Below are 9150 nucleotides of genomic sequence, written 5' to 3'. Positions count from 1 at the left end.
CGATCGAGCAAATGATGCCACCGATCGAGCAAATGATGCCACCGATCGAGCCAGTAGTTATAATGAATCAAATGAATCATCCACCACAACCACCTCCATTCATTCACCCAATGCATCAGGCACAGCAACAGCTACAACCGCATCCACCACCACCACCTCCACCACTTCAACAATTTGAAGGTTAGAAAAAACGTTAAACCGTTGCGAGACTGTAGCAAATCTTTGTCTCACACTTTCAAATGAAAATGCTTAGCAAATTAAGTCAAAGGCGTCCAAGTGGTTGATGGCATTTTATGTAGTTTTTTCAGGAAACAATTATCTAAACGAAAATCAAATGAGTCGCAATTGCGGTAATATTGAACAAATGGAACGAAATTTCGTAAATCCACACCAATCGAACAAACAACAACAACAACAAAAACAGCAACAAGCATTGAATAGTGAAACGCCGTCGAACATCGCAGCTACAAAACCAACAATACCAACAACCATTGATGGCCTCATCGAATATATATCGACAATGGGCGATAGTTTTGAAGAAAAAATAATTGCTGAAATCGCTCAGATGAACGAGCGTTCTCTATTTCGGTAAACAGCAATGACATTCTTCACTCCCCCTGAACGTACCGTTCGCATTTCAAGCAAATTCGTGGATGTGACCGAGGCCGGCGTTGAACAATAAACATAACACTCGGATTTTATTGAATTCATATTTGTTTGCACAAATTTTCCCTTTTAATTCATTTGACATTTTATATCTCATTTTATTGTGCGTTTAGGTTCTTAAACGAGAAAGATTCGGAAAATTACATAACCTATAGGCAAAAGGTTTTGCAAGCGCGTGCAATGAAATTGAGCCAAGCATCACATGGTAGCAACGAAAAGTACGATCCCGAGGATATTTTACGCGACGATGATCAAGACGTTGACAACAATCTACCACTCATGAATATTCCGTCGCTATCTACCAATAGCGATGATTATGATTCTGACTCCGAATACATGCAGGAAACAATGGAGCGAAATTTAAAAAACATGAAAAATCGAATCGACAGTGGAAGCGCTAAGAAGCGTTACGCCGAACCAATCAACTTTTCATCAGATGAAGCCGATCACACCGATGAAGAAGACCACATGGAAATGTATCGGAAAATTCAAATGCGTGAAAATATGTTGGATGAACCAATAAATGAAATGTCACACGATCAATCGTCGCAACAGCAGACGGGCTCCGATAAAACCGATAGGAGGCAGAGCAATGCGGGTAATCGAAAGAAACGCAGCCGTTGGGGTGAAAAAACCGAAGAAAAATCGGACACCCAACCAATGGCACCACCATCTACATCGAATCGACAAATTCATGGCAACAAATCAGCACCAATGCTGTCGGCCGTTAAGCGAACCGATCCGGCTCTGCTGAATTATGCACGACAAAACTACGGTACGATTGACCTCAGCGAAGACGATTGGATAAAGTGTGAGGAGCATTTCAAAGTGAACCTTCTATATCAGGATATGTTGCGTAAGCGAGAAGAGTTGGAGCGTCTGGCGAAAAGTGGTCAGCATAAGTATGAATATGACTCTGATGAAGATACGGCTGGCGGAACATGGGAGCACAAGATGAGAACGGCTGAAATGGAAGCCACCGCAGCATGGGCTGATGCTCTAACTCTACAATCGGTAAATCTCAAACAGTGAAGAAGCGTATTGCAGTGGAATTAATTGTGGTTTCTATTTCTTTTTCGAATATATGTAGGAAGGAAAGCATCATATCGGCGATTTTTTACCACCAGAAGAGCTTAAAAAATTTATGGAAATTTACAAATCAAAACAAACAAACCGGGAACCTGATCTCAGCGATTATAAAGAGTTTAAATTAAAAGAGGATAACAAGGGTACTATAGGGAATAGATTTTGATTTTAATGGCAAAAATCTCTAATTCTCATGATATTTCGTAGGTTTTCAAATGTTGCAAAAACTTGGTTGGACTGAAGGTCAAGGATTGGGCGTTGATGGCGGTGGCATTCTGAATCCAGTCAATAAGTTCGTTGTTTTTAGTGTATTTCGACTCAAAAGTTGATTCAATAATCCAATTTATTTGTTTTTCAGAGCCACACAACGCGATAGCAATCAAGGTTTGGGTACAGCTTCCAATACAACGCCCGAGGCAGGCGATAACGAATATGATGCATACCGCAAACGAATGATGCTGGCTTATCGTTTCAGACCCAATCCATTGGTATTTATATCTCGTTTGTGAAAGATGACCTAATTTGATTTTCATTCTTCTTCTTTCTGACTCGTCTTAATTTCAGAACAATCCGCGCAGAGCTTACTACTAATGTACCTTTTTCTTCCATGAGATAATTGTTGCATATTGACAATTGATTCGTTGAACACTGAGCAGGCCATCCGAAATACGACCGAAAAAAAAACACGTATCAATACTATAGACCATTTAAATGAAACACATTTCATTGAAGTAATTTTATTTTTTCATGTATGTATTACGTTGAATCAAACATAAATTACAGTAAGCATAATAATGCAAAAAGGATACATTAAGACATTAAATTCTATAAAATTACATCAAATAAGCTGTTTATGAATGAATTTGTTCTTTTCTTTTCTCCCTCTTTTCATTTTACATAGATTCAGTTTTCATTGACATTTAAATGAACGACTCTTTCACTTGTCTTGAGCTATTTAGTATGATTTTCATCTAATTTATTATCCACATAATAATAAGTTGTCCCAACACTGGGGAAAAAACAAACAAACAAAAATCAATAAAAAAAAATTCAACTCAATGTGTTGTACTGTTTTATTGTGAGATTCTTTTTTCCAAATTAAACACAAAAAAAAAAACAGGAGAAGACTCTTAACAATGCTGGAACCTGCATTTTTGGCAATATGAAAAAAGTACGTTCATCAATTGGTATCATTGAAAAAGAAAACTGATTTTTATTTTCACTGGGTTTTTATTTGAACTGATTAGAATGCGCTTAAACGACTAAACCATATCAAAAATTTCACTTTAAAACGATACATATGATTAACAAATCCGTTTCATATTTCGCATTTGTTCAGCCAATATATTCGTATACGTTATGCAAATACCATGTATTCAACTAAAATGAATTGATTTGTTTTGATCTCATTATTTCGATCTCGATACATGAAAATTAATATCTCAAGATTTAAAATGGTCAAAATTGTAGCCAAAACGTTTGTTTTTTGTTGCCTCTTAAAAAACAATATCAAAATAGTAGTTCTTTGATTCTAAATTCAAATTTTGCATACAAATTGTCTTTGAAAATTGGTAATTGACTTATACTTTGTTGGAATTCTAACACGTTTCCTCATTCGAATCTATCGATTCCATTATTTATCCTGTTATCCAATATTTATTGTGTGTTGCTTAATCTCTAAATAAAATGTTGTTTGAATTTGTTTTTTTTTTTTTGATTTCAGTAGATCCATTTAAATGAATTTTAAGTGAGTAATATATTTACTTAGGCCTAACACGTATATATGTATAGCATTCAAGAATATTAATTCATTTAATGTGTCACGGATGACTAAAACTACAAGAGACTTGTTGACTTAAAACCTGCATTAATCATATTATTCACAAGTGATTAGAGCTATAAGAAAATCTCGTTCACAACAATTAATGTAAGTCAAGATTAGTTAGTAAGCATTGTGTATTTTTTTTTTTAGAAAAATAGAATGCGAAATTTCTACCATAAAGAGATATATATGTTTTAATAAGTGGCTTGAATAATTTGATAAGTAAAATTGAAAATAAGCACATCTACACTTGGAATTTATATATATTATTCTGCCGTTCAGTTGCATGATACGCTCTTTCATTGCCTTACTCTATTACTCCGTATTATCATACAGTTTTATATTTACAATTTCGATATTCATCGATCAATATCCCATAAGTATGGATGATGTTGTTAGATTTTCGAACCACACTCCGCTCCATAAATACTGACAATCTCAATTTCGTACGGCACATCATTCATTTTTTGAGAGAAAAAATGTCAAAAGTGCAATCAATCGAGTCATAGAATTAAAAAATCAACAATTAGATTGTTATCAAACTATTGCACTTCACTTCGATTCATTTGTCCATCGTTCGCAAAAAAATTGCCAAAGTTTTGACAGTTAAAAAAAGTTTGTTTTGTGAATGAAATTGCACGACTTAAAATTAACACAAATCAAATTATATGCCGTCATGGAATTATCTTCCAATAACCCACTTAAATTCCACACATTTCAATTGAAGAGTTTATCAAAAAAATGAATTATGACAAAGTTTAACACGATTCCGTGCACTTCACATATAATCACAAATTGTTATCACACATCGTCGTAGTGATCGTAAGTCCCGTTATATTAGATTTCAAATTGTCTTTGATATCAATTTTTTTTTCTTATGCATTGCACATGACTATAACAATGAGTTTTTTTTTAGAAACTGAAAATGTTCTTTTCACCAGAGCTAAAGTGAACATCACCGATTTCGCATTCTAAAAGAGTTTCATCAAAATGATGAAAATAAAACGAATTTATAAAAGTTTCTCAGATACATTTAACTGTCATTCGTTACACTTGTGGCATTATCGTCAACGTCATCGTCGTCACAATTCTCACCATTGTCTTGATCAACCGATGATGTTGTCGTTGGAATATTCCTTTCCATTTTCAATTGCAAAACGGTCGGATCATAATAGCCAGCCAAGTAGAACGTATCATTATTGTCATATACTGATGTGTATTGCTTTGGATCTGGTCCATATTTCTTTGTGTACGCATTCAATGGTATTACTTTGCATTTATGCGATATGGTTTGAACGTCGTTCTCATCTTCGTGTGGAGATTCAAATAAAGCACCCTGAACAATGAAATAATGCAAATGGTTATCGGTTGAAAACGTCTTGAAAGTATGAAATATCCAATTTGAATTCGTTCAATATTCGATGGCACTTACCGGATAAAGGAGATCAGGGCATCCGGTAGTCTCTTCAGGATGGTAGTACCATTTCACCTTGACAACTCTATTGTTTGCGTTGCTTTCCCAGAGCGACTCGATTCGCCCAATGTATGGTCGATCTGGTCGTCCTGTTGACAGGAATACCGCACTATCACCAACCTAAATAAGGACAAATGAATAGATTTCAATTAATTCCACCGCAATACACTTCATCACAGTTTGAGATTTACCGAAATCGTCTCTTTGCCACGTTGAATTGTTTTGTAGAACACTTTTTTGTTGCGTGCACCTTTTCCCGTGGTTCGTTTGAAGCCTTTTCCCGACCATGCCCACAATTGTCGTGCTGGCAAAAATGCGGCTATTCTGCTGTGCTTCTCATTCGAAGTGGTTTTCCCTTTTCCAGGATTCTGAAATGCATTGAAAATCAAATGAATTCGCTGACACCCAAAAAAGAAACTATGTACGAAGTTTTTCTTACGTAGCTTGAGCCGGAGCTGTCTTCTGTAATCGATGACACAATATCTTCGTCAATCGGCCACTCAATCTTGTTGAGTTTAATATTAACGGATTTGGTTAGGGCATTTTTGGTGGCCTGCAATTGCTTCTTAGATTCAACCGTTTTCTCAACAGTCTTTGGCATCTCATGTGAGTCGCCACTATCATTGTCTTCATCATGCTCGTCGTCTTCAATGGTTTTCTCTTGGATCAACGATCCCTTTGGCTCTGTGATCGTGTCGAGCTCACGGTGATGATGTTTTTTGTGCTTTCTTCGTTTTTTATGCTTGCGATGCTTGCACAATTCATCACCGCACTTATGTTTATGCTTGTGCTTATGCTTTCCATTTGGATCATCGTTGGACGACAATTGTCGTAGCTTATCTTTTCGCAGTTTTTTGAGCCGCCGTCGTTCCCTATACAATTTAGATTCAACCAATGTATGAGTCATTTAATAAAACAAACAGCATTTTAAACGAACAAAGAAGCAAATTATTTACTTGTTAGCCTCCTTTTCTTCGCGGGTTGGTAGCTGCTCGCCCGACTCATGCTGCACACTAAAGACATTCGCACTTGTTGACGGTTGATTTGAGTCTGTAAGTTTGCTCATTTGCTTATTACGTTTTCCTAACGATTGTAATGGATTTGGGTCGTATTCTACGTAAAATTGTTGATTTTTGACAAAAGAAACCAAAATGCAAACACGAAACAAAAGAGAAAACAGAATAACAAATGAAAATTGAAAAAAAAAAACGCTATCATACTAAAAACTAAACCGTTGATTGAAACCGTTGACTAAAAATCAAAATAAAAGCCAATAAGAGACCGGATTGGCTTTTATTTCGATAAACTTAATATAATTCTTAAATTGAAAAGTCTAATAATATTATCATATACTACAAAATCACATGCTACTTAGAAGAGTTAAAAAAGACATAATCTGGAAAATATTCTTACCAACGACAGGATAGTTGGAAGTTAGGAAGCGAATATCTTCAATGGCAATGCGACCACTGTCACCATCATCAAATTCAACAACGGCATATTTAGAATTGGTTTCATATTCAGGGGATGACGAAGCCGCCACTGTTCCAGGGTACAAGCAACGATATTGTTGACTCCAATATGCACACAATCGCGTACCAGGTGGAACTTCTTCTGCTGAAGTTGGTGCCATCTCGATGATCTGCATAGAAAAATACAAAGACATTATTGTTTCATTCAACCTATGAGAATCGATCCTTCGCATAAAAATAACAACTTACCGCATCTCTGAGAATATCTTCACGTTCGAAGAGCAGCAGCAACAGAAACGAGGGAAAAAAGAGAAGACAAGAAAATGAAGTTATTAGTTTACGTTCATGTATTTTCAAGTTTCATTTGTTATCCCATCCACTCATTGTTTCATTTGGATCCTACCTTCACGTGACATGATATGTGCCTTATTGCCACGTTCGCCATCAAGCGTAACTCCATAAAGATCTGGTGGGCTAACAGCAGTTAGATTGCCAGCATAAAAGAGTCCACCCATTGCTGTAAGTACCCGTTGCTTTTTGCCATCGATCAAACCATCCAATGTTTCATCGGTCAGCAAGCATTTGTGCTTGTGTTCTGTGGATATTCGATGATGCTTTCGATCTTTGCCCAATTTCATTTTCTTATTATTGTTGTTATTGTTAATATTATTATGTTTTGATAGGGCCGACGGCTTCAATTTGACAGTGCCTTCACTGATCACGCCACTCAAATGATTCTTGCTACGACTTTCATCCGAAAAGCTTCCGAAGAGTTTGACTTCTGGATTCGGAATGGAATCATCAAAATCGTAGATTTCCTGTTTGATTTTTGCCGCATTTCGTTTGAGACACGCTGAAACATCGGAATTGATGCTTCCATCTTCCGTGGCCGATTGGCTGCTCTCGAATTTACTGTCGTTGATTCGTTTTTTCGATGCGAATATGTATCCAACCAAACTTTTGTTCTTTTTTGCCTGGAAGTCAATTGGATCACATGCGGTGGTCATTTTTCGCTTGGACGAAGTCGAAGAACAAGATTCAGTGTCGCTGTAAATCTTTCCATTCGAAGAGAATTCAACCACAGTACTCTGGTTGCAGTCGATCGATGACGAGGAGAGAATCGATGGCGAAAATGTTGGCATCGATGTGAAAGACAACTTTGACGAAGAGCTGGAGCTTTTTGATGACGAAGGAGTCGATTCACGCTGCAATCGCTCTTTGCTATTGAATGCATCCAGTTTTCGTTCTTCTTCTTTTACTTTTCGCTTAATTTCGGCCAACTGATGTCTCATTTCCGATTTCATTGCACCATAAACTTCTTCGGGCGTTGGGAATTTCATTTTACAGCAACATGGCTCATTTGTCAAACTCTTTCGGCAATCACATTTCATGTATTTTTCCTTGATTCGATCGAACGTTTCCCTGAAGTCTTTCTCAACGGCATCTTCCGTCGATGAGATTCCATTCGAACCTTCACTGCTTTGACGTTTCTTTTCTTTGCGCTCCTTCTTCTTTGACTTTTTATTTGAGTGCTTCTCTTTGTGTTTTTTGACGCGTTTCGGCTCAGATCCTTCTTCAGATGAAGATGACCGTTTGCGCTCCAAACGATGTTCATTGCTAACTTCTTCTTGGAAATGTTGTTCGGCCAATGCGCACAACAAATTCAATCCACCCAACTGTTCATTGGCCGGAATGTAAGGAGTCTTATGCAGAGGTGTTTGAGTTGGTGAAATGCGCTCTTCGTATGGCGTTCTGCTTTCGAAACGTTCGACACTTGCACGTCGAACTTCTACGACGGTGTTGGAGCATTGGGATGCGTATGACGGTGGATCATAGACATTTGGCGAAATTTGAGATCGATCTATCGGCTCCTGTTTGATAAATGGTCGCTTTTCAAATGCTTCAATGCTATTAGAGAGCAACTCCAAGCCGCTAATGTCTGGTACAATGGATTTGTTCGGTATTGGCTTCTCCTGAGGTGATGACAAAAATTGTGCACTTGAATTGATTGACAAATCCGTCGGTTGATGCGGAGATGGTGGCGTTACTGTACGAACGTTCGAAAATGAACAGACAATATCACACTCTGGCGTTTGCTGGTTGAAAGATCTCTCATCCTCTATCATATTTGTTGACGATACATCCATCTCAAAACTGCATTCAGTCGATTTGTGGCTCTCTCCAGAGATGGTGCTACTCAAATTCACACCACTGCTTGAGCTATGGATATAGTCCGTTGCAGTACTTGTACTTTGCGGTGATATATTTTGTGGCGGAGAATGAATGGAGGAACACTCTGCCATGTTGTTTGTCATGCTATGGCACATTTCAACACACGAAGATGATGTCGGTACGGAAATATTCATTTCATCAATTGAAGAATTGGAATTCACCACGATGTTCGAACCATACGCTGAATCATCGGCACCATTTGTATTGTCATCCTCGCTCATCACTGGAGTGTCGGTTTGAATGGTTGCATCTTGAACTGTTTGAAGATGAAAAATTATCAATTTAATTTAAAATTTGTTTTCATTGGCATAATTTTTCGAGGTAGTATTTGAATGAATCAACAAAACTTGTCAAAAGTATGTTGAAACCCAATATTTTATTCTTTGTATGGCTTCAAG

General features: G+C 37.2%; 2 protein-coding genes across 14 annotated transcripts in view; one reads left to right on the top strand and one right to left on the bottom strand.

The window, feature by feature from the left end:
• Positions 1-2811, top strand: part of LOC129580533 (SURP and G-patch domain-containing protein 1) — a 3792-nt gene extending 981 nt beyond the window's left edge. The window contains exons 3-9 of one of the 2 annotated variants that reach the window (XM_055471045.1): positions 52-180; positions 309-588; positions 780-1680; positions 1757-1895; positions 1960-2044; positions 2111-2240; positions 2317-2811. In XM_055471045.1, the coding sequence (XP_055327020.1) occupies positions 52-180; positions 309-588; positions 780-1680; positions 1757-1895; positions 1960-2044; positions 2111-2240; positions 2317-2343 (1691 nt within the window). In that variant the 3' untranslated portion in view covers positions 2344-2811. Of the gene's footprint in view, positions 1-6; positions 181-299; positions 589-779; positions 1681-1756; positions 1896-1959; positions 2045-2110; positions 2241-2316 lie in introns of those variants that run through there. The other variant, XM_055471053.1, reaches the window with a different exon arrangement.
• Positions 2449-9150, bottom strand: part of LOC129580406 (protein winged eye) — a 74242-nt gene continuing 67540 nt past the window's right edge. For 11 of the 12 annotated variants that reach the window (XM_055470798.1, XM_055470896.1, XM_055470827.1 and 8 more), the window contains 8 exons: positions 6924-9008; positions 6770-6786; positions 6462-6690; positions 6005-6161; positions 5488-5920; positions 5240-5416; positions 5007-5168; positions 2449-4910 (listed from right to left, as the gene is read on the bottom strand). In XM_055470798.1, coding sequence (XP_055326773.1) covers positions 4608-4910; positions 5007-5168; positions 5240-5416; positions 5488-5920; positions 6005-6161; positions 6462-6690; positions 6770-6786; positions 6924-9008 — 3563 coding nt within the window. In that variant the 3' untranslated portion in view covers positions 2449-4607. The remainder of the gene's footprint in view (positions 4911-5006; positions 5169-5239; positions 5417-5487; positions 5921-6004; positions 6162-6461; positions 6691-6769; positions 6787-6923; positions 9009-9150) is intronic. The other variant, XM_055470853.1, reaches the window with a different exon arrangement.

This window comes from Sitodiplosis mosellana, unplaced genomic scaffold (assembly GCF_009176505.1).
Source record: "Sitodiplosis mosellana isolate CC-2019 unplaced genomic scaffold, AAFC_SMos_1.0 Smas_scaffold_1, whole genome shotgun sequence".
Lineage (NCBI taxonomy): Eukaryota > Metazoa > Arthropoda > Insecta > Diptera > Cecidomyiidae > Sitodiplosis > Sitodiplosis mosellana.
The sequence above is the reverse complement of the archived record's forward strand: the minus strand, read 5'-3'. Positions and strand labels throughout refer to the sequence as shown.